The sequence below is a fragment of the Aplidium turbinatum genome, chromosome 1 (assembly GCF_918807975.1).
Source record: "Aplidium turbinatum chromosome 1, kaAplTurb1.1, whole genome shotgun sequence".
Classification (NCBI taxonomy): domain Eukaryota; kingdom Metazoa; phylum Chordata; class Ascidiacea; order Aplousobranchia; family Polyclinidae; genus Aplidium; species Aplidium turbinatum.
Genome location: NC_137472.1, coordinates 53,017,043 through 53,044,514, shown reverse-complemented (window position 1 = coordinate 53,044,514; position 27,472 = coordinate 53,017,043). Strand labels below are relative to the sequence as shown.

Genomic DNA, 27,472 nt, shown 5'->3' with positions numbered 1-27,472 from the left:
ATAGCTGCAGTAGATAGGCTACTGCTTGTGGGAAAGGTTGTCCAAAGACGGATAAAGTTTATTTGAAAGTTTGATGTTGGCAGCTTCTTACAAGTGAAATATTTGAACCATTGACATATAGTCCTTGGTCACTAATTCACCGAAGTGGACAGACGTGTAGCCTAGTTTCCGCTTGTTAAAATGTAGGCTACTTCAAGGCAAAGTAGACAAGCAGGTGTGTGCTTGAGCATCGCATATCAAGAACAGCTCTGCATTTAGCCTCTAGGCTACCAAGTGTGAATGGAAATAACTCAGACAACGATACCAAGTGTGAATGGAATAACTCAGACAACAACACTTAATAATCAAAACCTTTCCTCTGTCAAACCCATTGACCGGACCTGTGTAGGCTAAGTAGCCTATAGTTCACCTGTATGCAAAACTGCCAGAATTCAGCTCTCAAAGAAGTTTCCTTCAACAATCATTTTGTTGTTATTAGAGAGTATGTCGCAAAACGTTTGTCGGACTGGAAAATCATTAGTCTTGAACACTACCCTAACCGTTTCAGTTATGAAAACAGCCTAGTCTAAATACTAAATAGTCATATAAAAATGAAACAAAACTTTACTAAATTTTTTAATTCAAGTGAAAATTTTGGCATTTTTTGAGTATCAATTTAAAAAGTGCTAAAAATTATTACACCAATTAAATTGCAACATCTTGTTGACAACGAAAAGCTTAATTCTCTGCGTTGTTAAATAGATCAATTGTTGTATTTTTCCGTAAGAGGAAGGCTATAGCCTAGGCCAGGGATGGCGAACCACTGACCCGCGGGTCACGAAGTAACCCATCACAGATTTTCAGTGACTCACTTGTCTTTTTTAAAATAATGAAATTTAAACAAATATTTCAGCAAAGAATAAATGTTTCACTAAATATTTGTAATAAGGCCCCACCCTATTTTAATCTAGTACCGCACCGAATTGCCATATAGCAGTCTGACACAACTACAACTAAAGTACGTGGTTGAATGATTTACATTTTTTCGCTGATTTCACAATGCATTACAATAAGTTAAATACTAAATTGCAAGGCTGTGGAAATATTGTATTATCCATGTTTGGGCACATTAAAGCATTTGAGAAGAAACTCGCTATTTTTTCTGTAGACCTTGAACAAAGTCAGCTGAAATATTTTCCTCAGTTGTTGAAGCACTTTACCAGCACCAATTTAACTTATATGAACAAAAGCAAATTGCACTCAACAAGTATGTTTTACTGACGAAAGAGACCAAAAATGTAATGTCAGAAAGATTTACCCAGTTCCGAAAGCTAGATACTACATTGCAGTTCATTCTTTTCCCGCATGCAATTCAATTTGAAAATCTTGAATTATCAAACTTCGAATGGCTTCGTCTTTACAACTTGGAAATGGAAACGATAGACTTTCAAGAAAGTGCAGTTTGGAAAACAAAATTTGTAGACTTAAATCATCTCCTAAAAAATTGAAATGAAAACGGATATGGATGGTTGTGACTTTCCTCCTGTTGAAAACCATGCTGAAAATATAATTCTTACAGAGTGGAACTCCCTGTCAAATTCGTTTAAAACTATGAAAAGATTTGCGGTAGCTCTGTTAACGTTGTTTGGTTCTTCATATTCGTGCGAATCTTTATTTTCGCACATGAATTTTATACAATCAAGCACACGGAATCGTCTCAGCTCAGATATGAGTGCTGCATGTGTGAAGCTAAAAACTACGGATTACCAACCAAGGATAATAAGACTTGCAGAGAAGATGCAGCAGCAAGTTTCGCATTAACATGTAGTTTCGCATTAACATGTAATTAAATGTATGACCCACTTTTGCTTTTTCAAGGATTAAGGTCTCTTTTGTGACCCATGCACTAAAAAAGGTTCGCCATCCCTGGCCTAGGCTATATTTCTTTTTAAGATATGTGTAAACGACATCGCCCATGCATCATCCCATAGGCTTAGCCTACTGCAGGATGCCAAAACGGATAGCCTACCGGTGATTGAACGTTTTTGTACAGCAACCAACTTAACAGGCTCATATGTTTTCTTCATCTTTTCTCACAATTTATTCAAAAGTTTTCATATATTCTCGGTAGCCCTCTGCTCCTGTTACTATGGTATCCATCCAAATCCGCATTGCTTCCGAAGTAGGAGCGACAAAATAGTAAACTCGATCACAACACTTCACACAAAATGTCAAGGCAGGGTCCGGGCTCTTCAAACAAAAAATGTGAGTTAGTCACCGTAGCTAGACCAAGCATAAAATGCAGGCTACAAGCAGACGAAGTTTACTTTATTACAAAAAAATTAGACCTAGCTGCAACCTATGAACTTAAAATTAAGCATTTTTCTCTACAAAAGTTTATGATGTCTTTTCGACACCACGCATGTCCACAAATCGATCTCTGACTTATATTGATTAAATCAAAAATATTTTGGAGTTTAATTTTGAATTCATCTACAAAACATTAAACCTGGAAATCCAGTAGTCCCATGGCAAGATTTATAGCCTTGGTCAAATAGACAGAGCGTTAATCCCATTGCTATTTTTACGTTTTACAGGCACTCTTTCTGCTGTAGCCGACTTATAGGCTATAGGCTAAGTGCTCAACTTGTAGACTATAAAATTAAACAATGAAACCACTTCAATGCTGACATACTTTTTGTGATTTCAGATGGTCAAAAAATACATCTTCTATTGCATAGAAATAAATCATGCCTTTTAATTTTGTTTCTTGTCTATCTGAAACAGATAAAATATTTTTTATTCATTAAACCTATATCACTTTTTCATAAACTACAAATCTACAGAAAAATATACAGTAAAAACGTAAAATATATGGCATCTGTGCATGCAGGAAGCATATGAACTACGAGGAAGCCTACGCTATCTTGTTCAGATGCACTAAAATCTGCTGTACAAATTTAATTAAACATGCCTTAAATCGAATTATTTCATAGTAGAAAATAACTTACGACAAGCAAAAAACTTCTTGGGGTCTGCAAAACTGATAAAGTTAAACAAAAAAATAATTAAACACGTGAAAAACTTGTTGGATGTTCAACTATTCTTGCAGTCTTCAAGCACGATCCCTTTGGCCATGGCAATATATATTTGCTCTAACCCATTTCTCAAAAATCAACAAACTAAATTTAATGGAAAACTTATTTAATTACTTAATTGGTGGAATCTTTATTCTCAGACTGAGAAGATATTTTCAAGTGATTAATCCTGGCAGTTTATATAGGATTTGAACGTGGATGTCCACGCTTTGAACAATTGACATTAGCAGGCACTGTCACAGAGGCCGGAGGTTTGAAAGTTTTACTTGTTGTTAAATCCGTATTGCCTATAGCAGTGGTTCTCAACCGGTGGTCCGCAAAGCGATTTCAGGGGGTCTGTGAAAGTTTCCGAGTTTGCAGCGTGACTAATAATAATAATTTATTTGCATCAGACAAAGCTGTCCATATCCAAAACAAAACAACAAAATAATACACAAACTGCAAATGCACAAATAACGAACAACAACAACGAAATAACATCAAAAAATAACAAAATAATACACAAACTGCAAATGCACAAAATCTCAATAAATAGGCTAGGCCTATCTACTGTTACAAGTTTATAGACAATGGTACGGTAGCGTTACAAGTTAGAAGAACTGAAAGTATTGAGAACGATAAAAACAATCAGATGACATGGCAGCCATCAAAACTAGATAATAGCATACATAGAATTATTATAATGAAGACGGTAATTTGATATACGATGGCAATCAGACCTCATCAGGGAGGCAACAATAGAGTTAGACGATACTTCGCATCTTCCAACAAAAGAAAAAACATATTTACGAAGTAATGCATCAAATGTTATGATGTTACACAAGACTTGATGTTCACGTACGCTATAGTGTTTAGGCAAATTGTGTATAATTCTAAACGCATTATTGAAGGCAACACGCAGACGATTAATGTCACGTTGATGATAATTTTCCCACAGATGACATGCATACATTGGAGTACAATAAGAACGGAATAGAACATTTTTAATATCACTGGAGCACTTGTAAAATTTTGATTTTAATTTGTTGGCAGAACAGTAGATTGATCGCACTTGTCGATTTATATCCTTGTCGTCACACATTGCCGTGTCAAGAAAAACACCCAAATATTTGACACTGTCTACGAATTTGATCTCACTTCCATTGAGCCGTACAATTGGATTCAAATTTAACTTTAAGTGTTTGGTTTGGAAGTACATAGCAAATGACTTTTTGCAGTTAAAAATGACATCGTTAGAAAGCGCATAATCTTCACACACATTCAAGATACTCTGCAGACCATGCACACTTGGAGAAATACAACAAATATCATCAGCAAACATGAGATGATTAGCAAGTTTATTACCTATGTAACAGCCTGCCTTGGTTTTGCTTAACACAGTCGATAGATCATCCATATACACGGCAAATAAGTAAGGACTGAGAACACCACCCTGTTTGACACCATTGCTGACAGAAAAAGACTGTGAATAATGACAACCCCAGCGTATGTACATCCGCTGATGGGTATACCAATAAACTATTAGACGAACAAGGCACATCGGCACTCCTCGTTGAATTAGTTTCTTGAATAGGAGGTTGTGGTTTACCCTATCAAATGCTTTCGAAGCATCTAAGAATACAGAAAAAACAGGACTTCCACGTTTTCTGTAGTAAGACACAGCTTGCTTAAGTACAAAAATGCACATATCTGTGCTATGCTTAGGTTTAAAGCCAAATTGATTATCGTTTGTTGTGAGATAGTCATTAATAAAAAAAAGTACAACATGTTCAAATAGTTTAGAAATGACAGTAGCAAGAGCAATAGGTCTGTAGTTTGCGATGTCTCTAACGTCACCAGATTTGTTTTTAACAATGGGAACTAATTCAGTTTTAAGACAAGCATTTGGCACATACCCATGAACAAGGCACATATTAAAAAATGATGAAAGATATACACTGATACTGGAATCTGCATAAGCAATGTGCTCAGAAGATATTTTATCACAACCAACAGAGCAATTTAATGGCAATTTATGAAGCAAAGAAGAAACTGTGTCAGCAGAGGTCAGAAATTGATTAGTATTGTGATAGCCATGTATATCATTTAAGTGAGATGAAACAAATTCTTCATTGACAACTTTTTTACCAGTCGAGTTTAGCAATTGATTAAAGTGACACATCCACATGTTCGAAATGTTTTTACTTCCAACAGCACTTCCGACAGAGGTAGGTAATGAACATCTTTGTGATCCAGACTGTCTAATTTTATCCCAAAGTGTTTTAAACGAGGAGTCTGCATGAAATGCTTTGGCAATGGCATCTGCTTCATGCTGATCTCTGTTACTTTTGCACTTTCGTAGAGAAGATTTGAATATTTTACGAGTAGCAGACATGGCCTTGTGTATGCTGCCAGTTTTAGGTTTGCCACCTTCAACCCAGTCCAGGTACTTAGCTCTGGCTTGCTTGTGGAGAGACTTGACAGTATTGTTCCAACCAGGAGTTGAATAAGTAGATATTTTCTTGTTTTTAACTAAAAGAACTTTTCTAATAAATTACGAAATTTAAAAATTGGTTGTGCTTTATTTGTGTATTACAGTGATTCTCGAACTGTACGTCGCAACGCACTGGTGCATCGTTTGAAATTTCAAAGGGCATCGCACTAAGGTTTGGCTTCCCAAATAAAAAAAGTCGTATAAATGAGTTAAAGCTTTTAATAAGGCAACGTTGGCTATGTATCTTCAACTTAATTCTGTTGAGTCAGCAGGTAGTTGATCAATGCTTAACTTAAACTGCTGACTAGCGTTTGCATTTCTATCAGTACTCACAGTTTTGTCATGACTGTGATTATAACGAATTAATATTGATTATAAATGTAAAAAGAGAGAAATTCTTTGTAACGGTCGCAAAACTCTATTAATTTTTGATGAAATTTACAGAAAAACATTAAATCAGCATATAGATTACCAATTTTTGATCCTGTGTGCTAACAAAAGCTTAAAACATAACTTTGTCAATCCCATCAATTGTCAAATGCGTCGCGAGATAAGAAATTCTTCTAAGTGTGTCATTTCGAATGTTATGAAACATTTGATTCCATTACGATACGCGATATACCAAAATTGCAGATAAAAATTTTTTGGGGTCCGCGAACGCACTGAAAGAGATCCGCCAAGACAAAAAGATTGAGAACCACTGGCCTATAGATTATGCTATCTTCAGGAGGTAACGTTATAAAGCAATAAACTGTTCTTGAAGAGCGTTGCTCGCGACTGCACGCAATGACAGCTCTCACATTCAAACGATTTGTCATTTCTTCAGTTGCAGAATAAAGCCTTTGGCGAATGAGCTGCTGAGCAGACTTCCCAGACAGCAAAATCCGTCATTTTTGCATTAATTCAACGTCGGCAGACGTAAAATTGACAAGTTTTGGTGTCAGGGTAGGTACCAGGTAAGTTGATTCGTGCTTAGTGCAACTAAAAATTTTCCTTAAAACTTACCGCTGTAATAAGATAACTTCTTTTTTGTCCTGTCGAACACGAACCACCGCTTTCGCCACGTTTTAATCTTCCCTCCCATCTTTATCATGTAACCCCTGAAACAAGCCATTTACCGCTATCAACCGTTAGGAAAGTGCAATTGATAAGTTTGAAAATTGGACTAATAAAGTTCTAAGGGGACATCTGTATGTTTTTAGAGAGATGCTTAAAAAAGGTATCAAGTATAAAGATAAAATGTATCAAAGATAAAATGCTTGGTGTCACCTGCATGACGTTCTAGTGAGTGACGTATGACGACACATATCTGGGTTATGGCCGCATGATTCGATGTGTTGGCGCAAGTTGAAGTCACTTGAGCGAACCGGAAGATAACGAGTCATAGGACGGGTCTGTGGATGACAATGCGAAACAAAAACACTTTGAAAAGGTTAAAGTTTGTATCATGTCGACGCAATTTTTTTATTTCTATCCAATTTGTTTCAACATCTTAACTGTTTTCGCTCGAAGTGAGAACAAAATCTCAAAACGCAGAAAGCCCTCTAACTTTTGTAGTGTGTGACTTTGTGCCGCATTCTTCGAAGATATACTGTTACATTGCAATGGTTTAAGGCGGGCATGCACAGTCAGAGATGGGCGTGATCTTGATCTTCAAGATCACTTTTTTTTTGGTGATCTTGATCTTGATCTAAGATCACTTTTTTCGTGTGATCTTGATCTTGAAGAACAATAAGATCAAGATCACTTTAAAATGGAATTTTACTTACTAGATAAAGGCATTTTTTTAGAACTCGTACGGTACAAAGTAGTTAGTGGCAACTACTAACATTAAGCCACTGTTAATATGATATGTGCCCAACAAAATATGATTTAAAGTCTCCATCTAATCTGGTCAGTGTTGCCATTTCAAAATTGAAAAAGTTTTCTGTGTTGGTCATAATAAAGAAGTCAACTTCCGTGCACTTTATGTTGACTTATAATAAAAAATGATTTAACTCTGTTCACAATTTCCATGTGTGAATTTTAAAGAAATGTTTGCTTTCTTTGACCCAATTTTAGATGTTTCAAAAGTCTAGAATGGCAGTGTTAAAAAATCTGGACTCTAGCCGACTTTGGTCATGTAAAGTGGTTTATTGCAGCAAATCAATCAGACTAAGACTTGTTTAGGCTCTGAGTATGGAGCGGTTTGTCTGACCGCAAACCTCTGAACTTTTTTGATAGCAGACAACAGTATCAAGGTTGCCAGATGGGTAAATGGTGCAATAAACATTGACATAATACAGTGAAAGTTAAAACTACTTAGTAACACGAATAAAAACTCCCACATGAACCAAACAAAAATTTGGTAAAAAATGATGCAGTTCAATGTTTATTTTTATTTATTTATTATAAATAAAAAGTATAAAATTAATTGCAAATTTTGCCACTTTTTTAGAACTACTGTAATTAACCTCGGCATTGAGAGTGACGTTGCGATTCTACGCAAACTACGTCAACAATTGATAGGCCTAATCAAGCCCGGTGCTAGGAACCGCGGGGCCCAATTAGAAATGTGATGAAGGGGCCCCTACTCTTCATAGAAAAATTTATGGGTGTTTATATATCATAAAATACATACCAGTACATACAAACTACAACGATAGACATTTATTACTTGCTATAAAACAAATTAAAGGTAATGTGGATGTTTATTTACGATATGTTGTTTTACTTTTAATAGCAAAAAAGGAAAATTAGGCAATTAACCTTTAGTTGATTTAGTTACGATGCATAACAAATTGATGTTATGAGAAAGAATATTATTTCAATTTTTATTTTACGTTTCAGTAGTATTTTAAACCTCGTAATACAGAAAGACCCCCGCTAGCGCGGGGCCCCTTCAAGGTGCGGGGCCCAATTTGATCTAATCGGTCAAATCAGCCTAAAACCGGCCCTGGGCCTAATAGCAACAGTCACTAACTTATTACAATTCTTAAGCCAGCAATCGAGTACCGTAGTTAAAAGTAAATGTTAGCAATGCCAACTATATACCTCTACCCAGGTTGCTTATAGCAATTATTTTTTGCAACATCATTGATCAAAAACTTCATCTTTTTTTCAAGTACACAAAAAGTGATCTTGAAAGTGATCTTGATCTTCAAGATCACATAGTTTGGTGATCTTGATCTTGATCTTCAAGATCACCTATTCATGGTGATCTTGATCTTGATCTTCAAGATCACCAATACTGGTGATCTTGCCCATCTCTGTGCACAGTGTAGAGGCCACGAAACCTAGTGGTTCACGAAATAAGTTGTATCTTAATCTTATCTTATCTAGACCCACTTGTCTTCTTATTTCATTGCTAGGTCGCAGGGTAACGGTATTTGAAGAATCGTCATTGGAATGAAGGTTTTCTGACAAATGCTTTTCTGGCTCGCTATCATCGGTGGCTGGTGACGAGCTTACAGTGTTGCCAGTGACGTTGTTCTGCAACAAAATCAACCTTTGGACTTAAAACTTAATCATAAATTTACAGACAGCATTTTGTTTTTACTCTTATTCAAGTAAATTAAAGACCATTTTCCTATGCGTAAGTTACGGTTGCAATATTTCAGCTAACAGTAACAAAAACGTTTCTGTTGTTTTCGTCGCCATCAGTGGAAAAATTTTAAAAATTATCTTTTTTACTACTGTAGTTAAAGTAGTTACATTTTTTAGAGTTTTTTTCATGTCACATTTAGGCTTGTGTCCAGTCGTGAAAATTCGAATCAAATAGAGGGGACGGAAGCCAATATTCATGTTCACCTTCAAGCAATTCGTTAGCCTATATCAAGTTGCGTGCTTTTGAAAAATATTGCATGATCACAAATTCATTGCACTGATAAAATTTACTGTCTTTCAACGTGTCATTTAGGGCTTTGGAGCCGGAGCTGGAGCAAGGAGCCGAAGCCCCAGAGGCCGTGCATTTTCAACGAAGCTGGAGCCTCGGAGCTCTAAATGAAATTCAAGCGGAGCAGGAGCTGGAGCCAGTTGTTTGAAAAATAGCTCCGGCTCCTATGTATTTCATAAGATGCTACTACTATTGGCTGAATTCACATAATTTAACAGCAACCCTTCACAAAATTAAGAAATTATTTGCGTAATGATTACGCAAATAATTTCTTAGTAATCAGACGTCAAATTAAAGAATATGTTTTGAAACGCAGTTCCGCATGACATTTTGATGAAAGTACCTTAAATTTCATAAAGTTATGCCATTTTTTAGCAACAGTTGACTGCAGGCAATTTTAAGCTTTAGAAATTAAATTGATATCTCGTCATTATTTTAATGAAAGCACTTTTCGAAGGCTGGAGCCGGAGCAATGGTATCAATAAGCTCCGGAGCAGGAGCTAATTTATGATAAAAAAGAGCTTCAGAGCTGGAGCAACTTAACATTTACGCCTGCTCCAAACCCTGGTATCATTGTAGTCAACTTCAAGAGCTTTTGCAGCTTCGCTCGTTAGATTTCATTTTCATACAATGAGACTAATTTATATAAAAAACATGTGCCGTAGCCTTATATGAAGTTATCATTTCAAGTCTACATACAACGTCAGCAAGTAAACGCTCTTTTTCCACGCGAGCCTCAATCAGTAGTCTTTCCATTTCCATCAGGCGGTCGGCGATAGGACTGAAAATACATTATATAGTATAATAATTGAAATGGGCATAAATAGATCAAGAATTAATATAGCCACTAGAATACTAAATCCCATTTTTTTCCATTGTCTTATAGTTGAGTCGCACAATACCTGAAATCTTTTAATCTTAACCACGAAACGTATTTTTTGCATTATTAAGTATCTACCAGACTAATACCTATAAGCAATAAATAAAACATTCCTTTTTTGTTTCTAAATTAAAAGTTCTAACCCACTTCTTTTATCCTTTTCCACTTTTCACTGTCCATTTTAACGTTTAATTTGGTCTTAGCTTTTGGCCTGTTCTTAAGCGTAGGCCTACATTAAGATTTTCAATATTTTTGAGAATTACTTGTGCTTTGAAATGTTAGTATGCTGTAGGTAAGGAGCACATATAGCCACAGACAGCATATTTTAAGTGGGCTCTAATACGAATTCAACTTTATTGATTAATCGTTACTGTTTACAAAATAATCGTGAGTAGGCTAGTTGGTAAGCCTACTGGCAACTATGAGTTAAAGCTACAAACCAGCCATGCAGTAAGTTTTTCACTTCCAAATTATTTGTGGGTTTTTGAATACGGTCAAAGCCTTTGCTTTACCTGCGAGGATTGCTTGAAGACGATTCTGATAAGGAAGTATCTGTACTTCCTTGGGACGAAATACTAACATCATCAGCTCCTTTATATCTGAAAACAGTGTAAAACTTATTTGTGGGAAAGATTTCCAAACATGTCATAGTTTTCGAAGCTTCACAGGAGTGGAGCTGGGTTTGCAACAGTCAGATTGCAATTAAAAGAATTTGCTTTGCTTTGCAGCTAAAAAAAAAATCTTGAATGAAGCAATTATAAAATGCATTTCAACTAGAAGCTGAGCTTGTTGTAAGGCATCTGTGATCGCAGTGTACTGCATGTTATCGCAATGAGCGCAAATAAAAGCCGGATTGTTATTATTATTATAGAGCTAGCCTAATTTTCTAATCAGTTATAATACCTGGGAGTAGCACTTTCTCTAGTACCGTTTGTTAGCGAATTCAAGTGTCCAGTTTCCTTAACAATGCCTGACACGCTAGATGACGCTTCAGATCCAACTATTCCATATCGGCTCTGCATGGTTGAAGGAAGAAAGCTGGGTCCACTGTGTGATTGTAGTTCGAGTGCTCTGATGCGTTGCTTTAACGCCTCTATCTGATTGTCGGTCGTTTCAGGCACTGTAGTTGTTTTTGTTACGTTTGGAGGAGAAGCTGTTCGTGAAATAAACAATTGATTAGTAATTTATACGTCGTTGCTATTTTGTTCAGGCCTTACTGCTTCTGAAAGGGGTTGTCTGCCGATGCTTGACATTTGTCACATTAAGAACATGGGGAAACTCGACTACAGATCTAGTCTTTCGTCAACTTTGTGAAGAAAGAATTTTATTTCGTCTGTAGCGTTGTGGAATAAGTACGGTACAAGTATGATCAATACGAAAATACTAGCATCAGTCACAATAAAACCTAGATTCTACAAAAGACAAGAAGCAGCGGAAGATTATATCAGTTATCAAAAAAAATTTTTTTTTCTTTATAAAGTGAATGAGAGTTAGAATCTATTGAAAAATTGATGACAATAATGACGATATGGTTGATTCCGCGTGTTTACAATACTTATTATTTTTATGAAGTAAAGAATATCAGCCGGGTTCGAAAACTATTGTAATTTATTGGACAAGCTTCCACCACCCTAAGGAGGCTTCGCCTAATTGCGAAATTAAACAAGAACATCGTCTAAATTGAAATTTGAAATAAAACGTTGTCATGGACGAACATTAAACATTGTTTAAATTAAAACAAAAAAAATTCCAATAGTTGTAAAAGTACATAATAATATTCATTTGGGGATTCAGTGAGCTCATGCTCCATGTCTCACTGTGCAACTCACTATGCTTTCACATTCATTGCGAAATATATCTTTGTTGTTTTATTGGTGGTGCATTTCGAGGCCGTGGTAGTCTTATGGACAAAGTAGCTCATTACCCAAACAACTGTTCATGCACGTTAGAAACATGGGTCTTTGTTCTTTCCATTGTTTGCCGTGCTGATAACCATAGTGCTTATTGTAATGGTACTGTAGTTAAACATTTCTTTCTGGTCTCGGATGGGTAAATGACTAAACACAAACTATTTTATAACATTTGTAATAAAAAAACACGGGCGATTTGAAAATACCACCATTTGCACTGTCTCGTAAAACTTACCTAAGCTTTTGTAAGGACTTTCTCTTGCCTTATCATCTTGCGCATTGGAATAGTTTAGTAAGTGATGTGCTGTGACATACTGCCTGTTTGGCTGAATAATATAAATATAAACGGAATTACATAAAATAGTAGGCCTTTTTCGAAAATTCCAATTTCTTTAGATTTAGTGTTTTGCAAAAAATGTTACTCCAAGAAAGAAGGCTCATAAAACAAGAAACGGGAAGAGCACAAAATCGGTAAAAAATACCGATTAAGCAGAGTTTCGGTTTTATTAAAAAAAAAAACAACAATGGCTCCCAACCCAGGTCTACTGACTGCCAGGGGAGAGAATTAACTTTATTTGACCATCAGATTCTATAATAGTGCGGTGCACAATAAGGTTACATCACAACAAATTACAATTCACAAACATAGAAAAATGCTTGAGCACGCTTGGTGGTCAATAATTAAATTTGATTAGCTGCAAGCAGCGAAAGACCATTTGGTCACTCAGTCAACTGCTAAAATTTATGGATGCGTAAATGCAATGAGTTTAAAATTAAAAGTACCAAAATAAAAACAGTAAAACTTTTATATTTAAAAGTAGTTCTGTAAAAAATTACCTAGACTAACAATCACTATAAGTTTAGAGGTTCACAAAAATGATACTCCTAAAAGGGGCATTGAATCCAAAAACCTTGAAAACTCTGGCCTAGAGCAACTCAAGTAAGAAATAACTTACTTTGTTCTCAACATCTCGAAAAGAGTCATTTGTTATCAGGAGATCATTATTTGTTCGATTTGAAGTTGCCAGCAAAGTTGACTTTAAATTTGTTGGCAAACGACCAGTTACTTGCTGTGAGATAAGATGAAGCGACTGTGGTGTAGGCGCAGAGTGGTTCATTGTTGAAGAAATTGGTTGAACATCTGTTCCATGTAAAACGCTAACACTCGTCGCTTTACATTGCTGTGATAAACAAAGATGTAAAGTTCATGCTAATGCTTAAATTAACAGCCTGCTGTATATAGCCTATGTTGAGGCATAACTATAAAAAGACAAACCAAACTAGCGAGCACTAACCCTTTGTTCACTCAGTCTAAAACAGTGGAAAAATCAGGAAGCGGTGACCATGCCGTTGAAAGCAAAAAAAAAAGTAAATTGTTCTCTACGGCACTTTTATCAATTTATTGACAAATTTATTGCACGTGAAAAGGAATGTCACTATTTTGAAAGCAATTCACCTCTTGCAATCTTTCTATAGCATCATCCCGCTCTTTGTAAAGTCTTTGGCTTTCAATATTTTGTTGCTCAACTCTATTGGAAATTTGTTTTTTCAAACTTGTCACCCGATTCTGGAAAAGCAAATGCAAAAAACGCCATAGCACACACGAAGCAGCAGCAATGACAGTTATTTGACAATTAAATATTTGCATTTCGCACACAAGAAGCTTCAGAAAAGCATCTTTCATATTTTTTTTACCTTTCTAAAGATAAACGATGAGTTTCTTCTTGTATTGTAAATATCACATTAGATTTTCAATTTTATTTATTTGAAGACATTTGATTCAGTAATAATCATTACAGTTGCAATGATCACGGTAGCCTACTCTTTCTTTCATCATCAGCAAGCAGTTGCTAATGATAGCACAGAAATTAATTTCTTCTACATTGTGGCCCCACATGCACTTACCTTACGAGAATCAATTTGTGTTTCAAGTGCTTTTTTTTTGTGGATTAAAATTTCTTGTGTTTCTTCCTTATTTTCATCCAACTTACTCATTGCCTCCAAAGCTTGAAACTCAGCATCTTCAAAAAGTTTTGTCTCTCGATTCAATTCGTTTTGTTGCTGAAATGATATAAAGCAAAAATAATTCTATTTATTCATATTTTGTGAACCACATGCAAACGAAAACATAAGCAAGCACAAGGCATATGCTATATTGCTACACACTCTGTTGCTTCTGCCACACTGTCAAAGATGGCAGAAGCAACATTGGAGCTAAAAACGATCAATGTGAAATTTTTGAATCCGTAAACCATGTGACCAAAAGTTTCTTTACATGTGCTGAAAAAAAAACACTTTGAGGTAATTCCAGCAATCTTCAACAAAAATAGGAAGTGGGTCCTCCTAAAGATGAGTCTGAAGGCACTGTTGAAAAGCCTTACGTGACTTTATGTCCATTAGAAGTAGAGCTTCAATATTGTATTTTTGTGCAAGTTTTGCTTGATGATGGTGCTTCATCATCCAAAACCAAATCTGACTTGAAGACAAAAGCATGGCTTGGACACGAGCTGGAGCCGACGACGATACTTTACGGTATATTTTTATCTTTATCCACTAATCGGTTTTAGTGGCAGTTTTGTAGCTATACATTACAAAGTAGCCTACAAATATCTTATGTGATGTTCTTCACACACTTTTGTAACTTTAATCTAATCAGGGATTGATGGAAGTAGGCCTACTTCTATAAATCCCTGAGTCTAGTATTTGCAGCTTTAATCCAAGTATCTCACAGATTTAGTCTTAGTGGTTTAAAGTCTTACTTTAGTAATTGTTTCTTCTATAGACCCACGCATACTTTCTGGACAGCTGTATTTCTGCTTTTTTGTTTCGACTATTGTTAGTTCAATTTCTTTTAATTTGATTTTTCCTTTCTTCACGGTGTATTGATGCTAACAAGCAAAACAAGTTGAGGTACATAAGTAGCTAAATACACAAATCTAAACATATGCAATTAAGCGCAATACAGAAAATGCTATCACTGGTGACACTAACACAGGAACACAAATTATGCAGGCTACTAATGATCACACTTCTTTCACAATTAGGAATGTAACACTTGATGTATCACATATTGCACCTTAAGTAAGTTACTTTGCAAAGTGTTATACAGTATTACTTACACTGCAAAAATAAAAGTAACTGTATATATCGATCATGGAACAGAAGAATAAGCAGAGCGTTTCATCGCAACAATGTAGGCTACACATAGGCTATACCCTAAGTGGAAGAAAACTTTAAAACATTGTCAAGCAGCTTCACAGTGTAAAAAATATCAGGATTTTTACATTGATTCAACGTCTGAAAACGTTAAATCAATTTTAGGACTCATTTGCAGGCTGAGTTAATCTGATTTGCAAGAAGCGGGAGAAAGTTATCTGTTTATTAATAGAATAAAAATAAACAGAAGTTCTAGCAAGATTAGAAACCTACTTTTTCTGTTTGAGTTATATAATCATCTTCAAGTTGAATTATCTGATCTTTCAGTTCTTCGCATTCTCTCTCATCTTTTTCTAAAGCATTCATTTCCAATGCGAGTTCGCCATCAAGAAGAGCCCGATCCATTTGCATCTGCAACCGACCATTTCATTATTGAAGAGAAAATTTGAAGCAAAATAGGAAATCCCTTTTAGTGTGACCGTAAAAGTTTTCAAAATAAAATATTAAAAACGCTATATGAAAAAACAATGTAGATAGAAATGAGTGGAAACAGTTGATTAAAAACGTTAAAAGTGCAGTCAGAAAAGTGCCTAAACTACAGTCAAAAATTGACCAAATTGATTGTTAGCCTACGGTCTGGTTTGTCATACCATACTAGACCACCTAGACTAGTGGTTCAACCCTTTTTTCAACACGCCTCCCTTTGGCAATGATTAAATGCGCTGCGCCCCCTCCAATTTTGAATAAGTATAACAGTAGGCCTACAAGTAATTTTTTTGTGTATTCAACTATTCATTGATGACGTACATGTTTTGTGTTCATTGATGACGTACATGTTTGTGAAACACCGTAGGCTACTTGAAATTGCTTCTCAACAACTCCATTTGTAATGATGCGAGATGTAGCCTAACTCCAAAAATTGCGTAACGTAGCTTAAATCTTTTATTGTCACCCTGTCTTTGGTATTGACAGCAACTGCAGCACAAAATGTAGCAAAGATTTGTGGATCAGATCAGAGCACTGTCAGTGTTTGAATATCTTGAGTTGAGACTGAGCAAGTGAGTAAATAAAAAGATAATTTTGAGTTCCAGTTTTTCGAAGTCTTATTTGGCAGTGGAGACTTTTAGATAAAATTCTTTTAGTGGTTTTTCAAACATCTTTTTTTATGGATTTCCAGGTTTTAATTTATATCTGGAAATTATTTCATGATTTTTGCTTTCAACATTTAGATGAGTTGTTGCTGGAGTTGTCCACTCAAACTTATCATCTGTGATTGCAGCATCCAAGTTACTGAAGCCTTGTTTACGTAAGCAACGCATCCTTCTTTCACTCGACTCCTCCAGAGGTAGAGTTTGAATGAATATCAAAGTTTCAATGAGTATGCTCCTATGGACAACCATTTGTGTGGAAAACCAGGCTTTACGATCAGATTGCAAGTCCTCACACTCACACGATCGAAAAAACGACTGCAAACAGCTCCGGCTTTATAAACCCCACTTTCAACAAAGTTCAGCACTTTGATAACTAAGTTCAGGACACTCTTTATTGGTAACCTGCCCTGGAGTCAAAGTTTTGGATGCTAATGCTTCGCGATGAATAAATGCAATGAACATGTTTAGCAGTAGAACGATTTTATTCTTTTTCACATATATCGAAGCCAGGTTGAAGAGCAAGCGCAACAAAAGATTCGTTTTCATGTATCCCGACCAGTGATTTCCAGTTTCAAAAAATGTGAACTTTAAAAAATAGTGCAGGACATTGAAACCACTGCAAAAAGACTATCGCTGTAGAACTCATGCCCCTCATGAGAAGTGGTTGACGCTATTTTAGGGTGCGTGCCCCCCTGATTAAGAATCACTGACTTAGACCTTAGGGTAGCAGGCTGCTTACCTAGTTGAAATATTTACTCAAAGCCCTGAGAATTAACGCATCATTGCCGATTTTGCAAGAAATGTGTTTAAAGAACTTACTGCTTGTGAAACTGAAGTTTTGAAACTGAAGTTTTGGATCTATCCACGCATCTTTGGTACAACCACTCGAAACATCAACTTAATACTTAGTAAAACAGTAGGCCTACAGGTGATAATGCTAGCGAAATCCAATGATACTAAACCAGAAACGAGCAAAAAGATTTTTCAGGCGATGTTGTTTGCGCAGCGATAACACGGAAGCAGATTTGTGTTGCAATAAAGTTTTAGGGCATTGGAACTGCCAAAAGTTTCTAAATCTGAAAACTTCTTGCAACTTGATCTGAACTACTACAGTATCATAGCAGATGCGGCCTTTGATGAACTAGATGCTCAGTTCGTAAATTCTTCCAATGTTCCCTTTGTCGTGCAGTGTCCCAAAGTGTTCTTGGTTGGCTGATTGATGTATTTCGTTGAAAATTAGATATAAATTGATTTGAACATCCAACTATTACTATCACAGTAGTTGTGCGAATATATCCAAACTAATTACGAGCAGACTAAAACAAAATCTTTGCTTTGCTGAGAAAAAGTCAAACCTGTTGTCTCACTCACGTTTCATAAAGTGAAAAACTGTTTCACCAAGACAAGATTCAAAAGCAGAAAAACCAATCAAAAGCAAAAACACACCTTGTTTTAAAAATTAAACCAATAGAAAACAACCCTTTCGGTTGGGTCTTGATCTTCACGTTTTGATTGCTGGTAGACAGACTATCTCAAGTTAACTTCTAATACTAATCTGAGAACAAAATTTTGTAATAAAACTGCTTCAAAGTTCCTGATTGCCATGAACAAAATCACTCTATTCTTTTGTGTGTCACTAGTAGCTGTTTGTTCCCAGCACGAAACTACAATGACAAAGAGAAATAGAGTTGAACACTGAGCCCGATGAATCGACAAATAAGAAAAACAAAACACATCTACAAACCTCCGATCGCTTTTCGTGGCTGCTTTGTTTGACAGGTGCGTATGTCGTCTCTGCCACTCGCAACGCTGAATTGGCAAAAACATTGAGAAAGATGGACTTCATTGAAAACAAACTTTCATTGCTCGCAGCGCCAAATAAGTTTATGATCAAAAATCAACGTCATTTTCAACCAAGACGACATGGCGGGAGCAATGTTCAATCAACGATAGATTTCTTGACCTTTGATAGATTCAAATATCTCTTTGTGGCTTTCAACAACCTATGATGGACGTCAGTGAAAGTAAACACAAACTAAAGCATTGCCAATTGCCATGTAAGAAAAACCGCAATCAAGTGCCTACCTCCAAACAAAAATTGATATATTGTTTTCAATACGAAAAAAAGAAAGTTTTAACTTACGCAGTTTACAGGAAATTGAAAGACAATTTATTGAATCTTCTGCTTTCTGAATAATGAACTTTCTCGACTGTTCTTTTTTTTTCATTTCTCAATTGATGCCGAAGGAAAGTCAAGACTCAAGATTCTATAGCTGTAAAACTGTTTGCATGAAAGAAAAAAAGCAGCTTTTCCACGACCCAGCAGAAAAGTCAATCAAACCATTTGATGACAAATGAGGCATGAAAAATGAAACCCACTGTGCTAATATTTTCGTGTTTTCAACGTTATTAAAGCAATTAACCCACTTCAAAAAATACTCAATAAACCTGCTCAGAGGAAAATCCAACAAAAACGATTTAATATTTCAGAAGACTCTTTGCGTACCTTTGTAAGAAATGATTCGCATGTAAAAGTTGCACTTTGCAAGCAGGCCTATGTTTCCACTTTCGAAACACAAAGCAATCGCTGGAATGAAGCAATTGCTGCATTTTGTCTACTCTCGATAAAAAAACGATCACTTAACTTATAAGAAGTAGCTACATTCTCACTATGAAAAGTCTATTCTATTGTCACGTAGCTTTATGTCAGTAAGGCAGTTCATAACAAAAGTTTAACTTTTCTAGGATAACATTGTCATGCAGCACTGCAGCAGTGTATACTGTTATTATTGATAATCTAAATATTATGACGTCACACATGCTACAAAGAAGAAGCTCCCAAGTCTCAACCCCTCTGGCTTTGTTACTATCATGACTTACAGAGCGAAAAAACAAACTAGCCAAAGAACAAAAGCAGCGTTTTTACAAGTAATTTCGTCATTATGCCATGACGAGCTCAGTTTGACACAATACCAGCCAGCAAAGTTTACCCTTTTTAGAGACGTTAAATCAATGCAAAAAGGACCGACTTAATGCTTCCTCTACAAGTCTGCATGATTTGTAGACAATTTTTGAAAACTTTTGACACCTTGTCATTAAAACTGTTGCTAAAGCAATGCAGTGGTGTCAATTTTGGTTGAATAATGTGTCCGATGTTTTTGGAAAGCGACTTTGCGGTTTTGCAGGCTCTACACCACATCATGATGGTTTAATTTGTTATTCCTTGCAAGTTGACTCTCAATATAGACTAGAATCACGATTGTAACGTCCTGGGATTTTTCCCTTTATAATCCCAGAACTGTTTAGAAATTAACAATGTAATAAAATGTACAAAAACAAGAAAATAAAAGTGGTTAAAGAGTGTCAAAAATTATTAGGCTACTTTGTGATGCAATGAGTACGAAGACTGGCACCCATCGAAGAATATTTACGCCCACAAAAATGCTTTAACAGCATTCAGGATATCAGCAGTATGGACCATAAGAGATTTACCTCGCTTGCGCTTTGACTAAGTTGAACTTCTAGTTCTGTGATGCGTCGTCGATAGCTTTCAGTTTGTTGCGCCTGTTTTTGTTCCTCAGCTTCTTTAGTCTGCAACGCAAATACTTTTTAGTTTTTTTTTGAGACAAATAAAGTATAGACAAACTATATTTGTCTATACTAAATTATAGCCAAACTCTCTACCGAAGCTCTAACAAATAAAGTAATGCGAGCTAGGCAATCAGAAACATAATTGTTCCACACTGTGTATAAACTTTAAAAGCTTGCAATTTTTCTTGTAAAATGTTTAAAACCTGGCAAAATTCTGCATTTAAAATGTCCTTTATGTCAAGTTTTATTTCTCGTGGTGACATTTAAAGAAATCATTTACTGTTCTTTCTCCCAAAACTAGGCATATTTCGATACAACATAATATGCCTGTTGTGACGATGAAGCAAGAACTAGTCAAGGTGTATTTTTGTCGATAATGCTGAATACCAGCATACTTCGCCTTTAAGCCGAAGACCATGTCAAAAGTATTTTCACGCCAACAAGTAACTTAACAGTACAACCAGGCGCGGATCTAGGAGTTTTTTTCGGGGGGGGCCAGAAAATTTGAAAATCAATTAAACAGAAAGAAAAAGATAAAACAGATGTGAAAAATGATACTACGACTGTAGCGTAGCCAGGAATTTTGAAAAGGGGGTTTTTGATGGCCGGCGGGCGAAGCCCGTCGGCGTCTTCGCCAAAGACGACACCTAGCGGAGGGGGGTCTGGGGGGCAGCCCCCAGAAATTTTTGAAAAATTACTTTGAGTTTGGTGCATTCTGAGAGCATTTTCAACAAAAATGTGGGTATAAATATTCCTGTAAAATGGTGCTGTCTGGTGGCATAGCAAAAGGATAAGATCATGTTTTCTTCGGATTTTTCGGTAATAAACCTAAGTCTCTATGTTTTCTTGTTGCTAATTCTTGGCTGAAACATTTGAATGTTTAGTATTGGCAAAACTCGCTCTTTTAATGCAGTTTCGTTTAAAATTAGGAAAACTTTGTTTTAGAGACATAGAGACTGAAAGCACCATTCTCAATATCGTGATGTCACACGCGTGCCAAAGGGGGGTTGTAACCCCCCTCCCCTTGGCTAGGCCACTATACTACGACATATACGATATGCCATAAAATAAAATAGACATTAAAAGAAACAGCCATTTCATCAATTGTGAATGTTTGAAAAAATACATTTTGTTTGAATAAAAATAATTGCTAAGCATGCAAAGTAAACTTGAAATCTGGTTTAAAATCCTGTATGCAGTGTCCATGACCAATTGGATGTTTGTATGTTTGCAAGCATAGACGGCAATTGATTGAAATTATAATGAAGGCTAAAAACTATAAAACAGCCATTCAAGGTTTCAGATTGTTTCAACTGACGTCATTTGGTTCAGCATTGGTTTCAGCTGAGTCAGCTCCAACAAATGTTGCTATTAAAATGCATTTACAGTTGTATAACGGAATAAAGGAGTCTGATCGATGGATGATTTTAACCATAATTATACCGTAACAAACAAAAAATTACCTCCCCCCCCAGATAAGTTAAGTCCGCCGTGGGACTAATATCAGCTGTTTAGACGTACATCAAACGATTTGATGCGGATACATAGAATTTCAACAATAATTCCTCACAACATTTCGGGGGGGGGCCCGGGCCCCCTGGGCCCCCCCCATAAATCCGCGCCTGAGTACAACCTAGTACTTTTAAACGAAAAACAAATGCAAACTCAAGCAACTTGATGCTGAACGTGATTTATGAAACTGGATAGTCTAACAAGGTTTGAAGCAAGGTTTTGTAGCCGAAAAGGAGGGGTTAAGAAGTAAAAATTAAATTTGTAGCATAAATAGGTTACTTATCTAATTTGAATAGCCTATTGATTTTATTAAAATCTGGAAGTTTTCTGGTTGCAATTCGCCTTCACAAAGCTGAAGTCAATGTCATTCTTTTTTGAAATGAAACAAATTTTGTTTAAAATTCTGGTCAGGTGGTGGAAAGCCTGGTCACTGGTCAGGGTACTTTCGTCCAGTTCTGGTATTTTATAAAATACCAAAGGAAATCTAGGCTCGATAACCTTGTGTTTTTTCGAGGCTTTCTGATCAGAGCTGTGGGAGTCGGGCGAAAATTATACGACTCCGATTACTCGATATTTCACTGGCCGACTCCGACTACGGTATAGTGATGCCAGATTTTGTTAAGTTTTTTTTTTTTTTTAAATAAATTTCACCTAAGTTGCTATCGAAATTGAAACGGCGACTTTTCCAAAACTGGCAAGAACAAACACTCTATTTTCTAGTAGGATTCAAGAGCACAATACAGAGAACAAGAAACAATATTTTGAAAAAAGTTTGTACACAAAATTTTATTGTTCATCGTTTTGTATCAAGCCGGAGTCGAAATCGGCCTTTTTTTAACGACTCCGACTCCGGACATGCCAAAATTTCCAACTTCGACTTCACAGCCCTGCTCCTGATGGGGAGAGAAAACTTTCATTTCGTCTGTTGCGAGAATAGTATACGGCAGTGGTTCCCAAAGTGGGTGCCAGCGCACCCCTGGTGGCGTTTGCGACCATGAAGGGGGCGCTGGCTATAAAGTGGGCGATTGGGAGGCGCTGAGTGTAAATCGGGGCAGTTACAAGAAGAGGATTGCAAAGCATTTTTTTGTCTTGTTTTACTTCAAAGAAATACAAAAGTAGACTATGGCTATAAGAGCTCTGTGGCACTTATTGTGTATTGCGGCAATTATATTGGCAACGTCGCTTTGCAGTGCCTTACAAGTTTGTTGAGGTTGTAAGTTGTAACGCATAACTTACTTTGAAGGACTGCGATTACGCAAATCCGATCTTTAGAGCGCTTACTACTCCACACCGAAGTACGATGGCTTTCCAAAGGAAATTGCCTTGCACGATTTTATTCGCTGTTTGAAACTGTCGTGGAATTTCTACAAAGTTGTGACCCTGGCCTTGCGAATGATGTCCTGGTTGTCAGAAGTGATATTGCCTACTTGTCAGACATATGTTCCAAATTAACTGAATTGAATTTATCCTTTCATGCTAACAAAGTAAATCTAATCAAGGTGAAATCAGCACTGTCTGGGCTCCTATCAGCGAAATTTAGCTAGACGAGAATTTTTCCAATTCTCAAGCTTGCATCAACTTGATACCAGTGACAGAGGACTTTCCAGTGACATCTGATGTTGATGTAGAGACGTACAGCAATCATTTTCAAGAAGTACTCAAAGACATGGGAGTTCGATTCCAGGATGTATTCCAGTTAGAAATCCCTGACTGGATAATCGACCCATTCTGTGATATTTCCGAACATGGAATTCTTGAGGAGGAACTGATAACATTGCAAAGCGATTTTGCACTCAAACCGAAGTTCAATATCTCATATCAATCGTTCTGGCTACAGAACCAAATCAAAGAAAAATACCCTCACGTGTGGAATCGGGTCAAAGTTTTTATCATTGCCTTTCCCAACTCATACTTGGTGGAGCGTGCTTTCAGTGCCGCCACAACGCTTCTAAATAACAAATGAAACCGTCTTGACATAGTTACTCGGGGAGACTTAAGATTGTTCCTATCCAAACTGGAACGGAACCCGACATCAACAAGCTGATGACATTGCACCAACCTCATCCGTCTCATTAGACTTGGACTTTAAGTTGCGATAAATGGATTATAACTTTGGTTTTACTTTTTTTGTGAAAAGGGGCTTTTGATACTCTGTTCCTTGTCCAGAGAAGCGCCATTAAAAAAAAGTTTGGGAAACACTGGTAGGCTATACGCCGGTATAACCAACACGAATAAAATAGCACCATAACAATCTAGACAGATTCTAGATGTTTGTGTATATGTTTCGCATGTTGTTTGTATGCAGTGCTGCACATTCGTAAACATTGCTAATTTTGCGCACAAGAAACAAAAATAAAATATTTTGACTTCTGAGGACAAATTATAAATAGCTAATTATGACGTCACACTTAATTAATACAGATATTTTTTTCTTGTTTGGGAAACAAGCTAAGTTAGCTCATTTTGTAAAGTTGCAGGTATTTTTTTTTGTTTGACGTCGTTCTGTATTTCGTTGTTTAAAAACTTGTGTACATCGCGTGCAGTGTTGCGTATACAATGCATCAAGAACCTGCAAAGTGGTATCAGTCACAGGCCTTAACGAATCTCAACAGCTTCAGGCCTACTTAAAGCAAAACGCCAGTTAATCTTTAAAAAAAAATTGTCAAAAAGAACATTACAGAATTTCAGCTTTAAGTTTGATTTAAAAAGAGAAAAGCTTTAAAGGGATTTTAATTGAAAGGTACGTTTGTTGTATTGAGTTTTTTTTTTATATATATGAAGTATAGTACAATTTCTACAATAACATTAACTTGAAACAACTTGTAAAACCGGAGTTCCATGGATAATGTTCAGTTCAGTTTGTTTTTATTTCTGACCATCACAACAAAAAACGATATATGCCAGGGGTGTCCAAATTTTCACCAGGCAGGCCAAATTTGATAATGAGGAAAAGCCCGCGGACCAACAATATCTAATAATCTTGTATTTCTCGAAGAAAGGTGCATCATATAGTAACATTGTGTCATTTGATATCAGTTTCATACAACAAAGCAATACAAAGGTTTATGTATTTTATATAAGTTACATATCACCGGATGTGATAAGTTAGGATATAAGTTATCTGCTTTTCCATTATAAATTAAAACGTGGACGTCGCTATAATAGCATAGCGACGTCCACGATTAAAACATTCAGAAATATTTTAAAACACAGCTGTGTTAATGTGAAGGATGAAACTTACTTCTTGGTTTCAATACTCAGGTTAAATTTAATTCTCTAGCAAGAAAATGAACGAATGCTCGTTGATCACTCATTACTGTAGCCTACTCTTCAGGACAAAATAGTTGATTTCGCAATTTTGAAGCAGTAATGATTTTAACTTTTCTCGCCGGCTTTTCTCTTGTCTGTAAGAAAATACTGTCTAAATTAATTTTTTTAATAATGCAAGTTGGATTGATATAATTTCTGTGCCAAAAATAACACATTGTGAAACAACAGGCGCGGGTCAAACATACAAATACAAACAAACAAACATACAAACAAACATAACATACAAATACGTATTGCGCGCTGGATTTGACCCGTGGGCCGGACTTTGGACACCCCTGACATATGCCAAACATAGAAAAGGTCTAGAAAAAGTAGAAACGACAAAACGTGGACGTTATAGGCCCAACGTGCATGATAGCAAAGCAGGACAATTAGTTTAAAATATAGTACAATGCATCCATGGAAACACCTTAAAATGTTGAAATAAGTTATAAGAATAATATTTTTGCAGTATAGAGAGGAAGTTGATGAAGAAAAGTTTTTTTCTGAATTGAAAAGACGACATATTTCAACTAATTGTGGGCATGTAGTCTATGCCTACAGTAGACCACTTCACAGTTTTTTTCAGTGTTTTTGCTAAGGTTTTCAAGTTGGATGGAGGTTGGTTACTAGTATTCATTTGTTTTATTTTTTTATTCATTTGGATGATGAAACCAAAGATTGGCTGCTCTCTAGTAGCCTTCCAGTGTAGTCCGGAAGCATCGTGAATCTGGGGTGGTAAAAGGATAGACCCTCGGCCCCAGAGGCTCACACGACGACGACGACAATTTACTACATATTGTGGCCTATAGTTTTTTGCACGATTAGATCATTTGATTCAATTTATATTATTTAGTAAATCATTTATTTTTGTGTTTTGCAGCATTTTTAGATGATGCAGAACGCCCCTTGGTTTTTGGTGACACAAAATCAATAAAAATAATTATCTGTATCAATTTTCCCACTTCTGCAACCTGCAAAAATTTAAAAAAGCAACAAAATCTATTTTTGCAAAAGTAGTTCAAAGGTTCAAGTCTTTTTGAACTGTAGACTACACTGGCTGGGAAGAAAACAATTCTGAACACAAGATGGTCAAAAATAATCCGAAACCCAATGGCCCGGGGCCAAGTTCCAGCAAAAAATTCCCTTCATGCGAAGGAAAGGGAAGGAAAAAAAGTAAAATCAATTGTCCTGTACCAACGAGGCCTTTCCATGATTCAGGACTTGACTGCCGACGCCCGCGAATTTGTGCAGATGCAATGCAAAAAAAGACAAATCGTGTACAACTTAATAATGATCAGTACAAGCTAGGCAAGGGCAAGTCAAGTAAACACACTTCTAATTCCAGGAGCTACCTAAAACCGTATAAGGGGAAATCGAAAAAGAAAAAACGTGTTGCGCGCCGTAAGTCTGAGAAATACAGTGATGACGACAGCACTTCCACCGATGAGGGTCAAATGTGTGACCTTCCGCTGAAGCCAAACTCAATTCCATACAAGCCAGAGTCTAAGCCCTGCGATATTACTTCTGATGGAGAAAATTCCTCTGACTCAGGATTAGACGTGGAAGCATTGCGCCGTATCAACGAAAATATTGTCAAACAAAATGAAGCTCTTCTTGATTGTCCTTACAAGAAAGCAGCGGATTTAAATCCTGAAAGAGCAATAGATAAAATGTATTATGAAGAGAGGCTAAAAAGACTAAGAGAGCTTTTGGAAGATATTCAAGAGGCTAAAGCCAAAGCAGAAATTGAAGTTAAACAGTTACATAAGGATCTGAAAAAGGTTGAAGAAACAGAAGAATCAGCCCAAAGCATGCTACGGGCAATGTACACCGATAACCGAAAGCTAAAACAAAAAATCCAATCAATCAAAGAAGAATTACGCTTTCAAATTCAAGCAAACAATGAGGAAATTAAGCGACTCAATGATCAAATCATTAATGCCCACAAGCAACATGGCATTGAAGAAGAATACAAACGAGAAAACATTCCCCTGCTGCTCGAGAAAATACATACTGAGTTTGAAAACATAAAAAATCCTGTCAAAAAGAAAAAGATTTCGAAAACATAAAGAATCCCGTTAAAAAGAAAAAGACGTAATTTATCCCTGAAACGTCTTTATGTGTCAATTATTCTTGTATCTATAAAACTGACGATAAGCGTTTCAGGTGCCAAATGTGTTTGTTGTATGATTGCACCATACAAAAAGCGCGATCGAGTGAACAAAAATTAACAAGATTCGTCAAAGCAAAATCAATATTGAAAAGGTGCAGATTTTATAAAAGATTATTGGAAATATGTGTAGGGTAGCTTACTTCAGAAAAAACGTATGCTAATAAAAAGATAAGAAAGCCGGTCTTCGTGTTCACTTTGAAGTACGTATGTACGTATGTATTTCCAAGATATACTCGCATGATTTCAATATATTTCGAACCAACATTCTTTTGAACATGCGCTCTTAGGCTACTGCTCGCTTACGCAGCCTACATTAGAGCTTTCTTTATGCTTAAACTATGATATATTCTGCAGGCGTGTTTA

General features: G+C 36.3%; 2 protein-coding genes across 8 annotated transcripts in view; one reads left to right on the top strand and one right to left on the bottom strand.

The window, feature by feature from the left end:
• Positions 1-608: 608 nt before the first annotated feature.
• The window catches only part of LOC145774592 (pleckstrin homology-like domain family B member 2), a 28,451-nt gene continuing 1,587 nt past the window's right edge, over positions 609-27,472 (bottom strand). Inside the window, exons 2-17 of one of the 7 annotated variants that reach the window (XM_082585875.1) lie at positions 20,014-20,112; positions 15,644-15,781; positions 14,974-15,102; positions 14,120-14,275; positions 13,671-13,781; positions 13,171-13,395; positions 12,450-12,540; positions 11,208-11,457; positions 10,817-10,903; positions 10,124-10,205; positions 8,878-9,021; positions 6,820-6,944; positions 6,556-6,650; positions 2,675-2,757; positions 2,077-2,229; positions 609-1,522 (exon numbers count right to left, since the gene is read on the bottom strand). In XM_082585875.1, the coding sequence (XP_082442001.1) occupies positions 2,080-2,229; positions 2,675-2,757; positions 6,556-6,650; positions 6,820-6,944; positions 8,878-9,021; positions 10,124-10,205; positions 10,817-10,903; positions 11,208-11,457; positions 12,450-12,540; positions 13,171-13,395; positions 13,671-13,781; positions 14,120-14,275; positions 14,974-15,102; positions 15,644-15,781; positions 20,014-20,112 (1,965 nt within the window). In that variant the 3' untranslated portion in view covers positions 609-1,522; positions 2,077-2,079. Of the gene's footprint in view, positions 2,230-2,674; positions 2,758-6,555; positions 6,651-6,819; positions 6,945-8,877; positions 9,022-10,123; positions 10,206-10,816; positions 10,904-11,207; positions 11,458-12,449; positions 12,541-13,170; positions 13,396-13,670; positions 13,782-14,119; positions 14,276-14,973; positions 15,103-15,643; positions 15,782-17,340; positions 17,399-17,967; positions 18,129-18,265; positions 18,276-20,013; positions 20,113-22,860; positions 22,901-27,472 lie in introns of those variants that run through there. The other 6 variants (XM_082585883.1, XM_082585868.1, XM_082585899.1 and 3 more) reach the window with 6 other exon arrangements.
• Positions 24,092-27,098, top strand: LOC145782864 (uncharacterized). The gene is made up of 2 exons (XM_082594633.1): positions 24,092-24,364; positions 25,817-27,098. The coding sequence occupies exon 2, from the start codon at positions 26,022-26,024 to the stop codon at positions 27,003-27,005; it is 984 nt and encodes a 327-aa protein (XP_082450759.1). The 5' UTR covers positions 24,092-24,364; positions 25,817-26,021; the 3' UTR covers positions 27,006-27,098.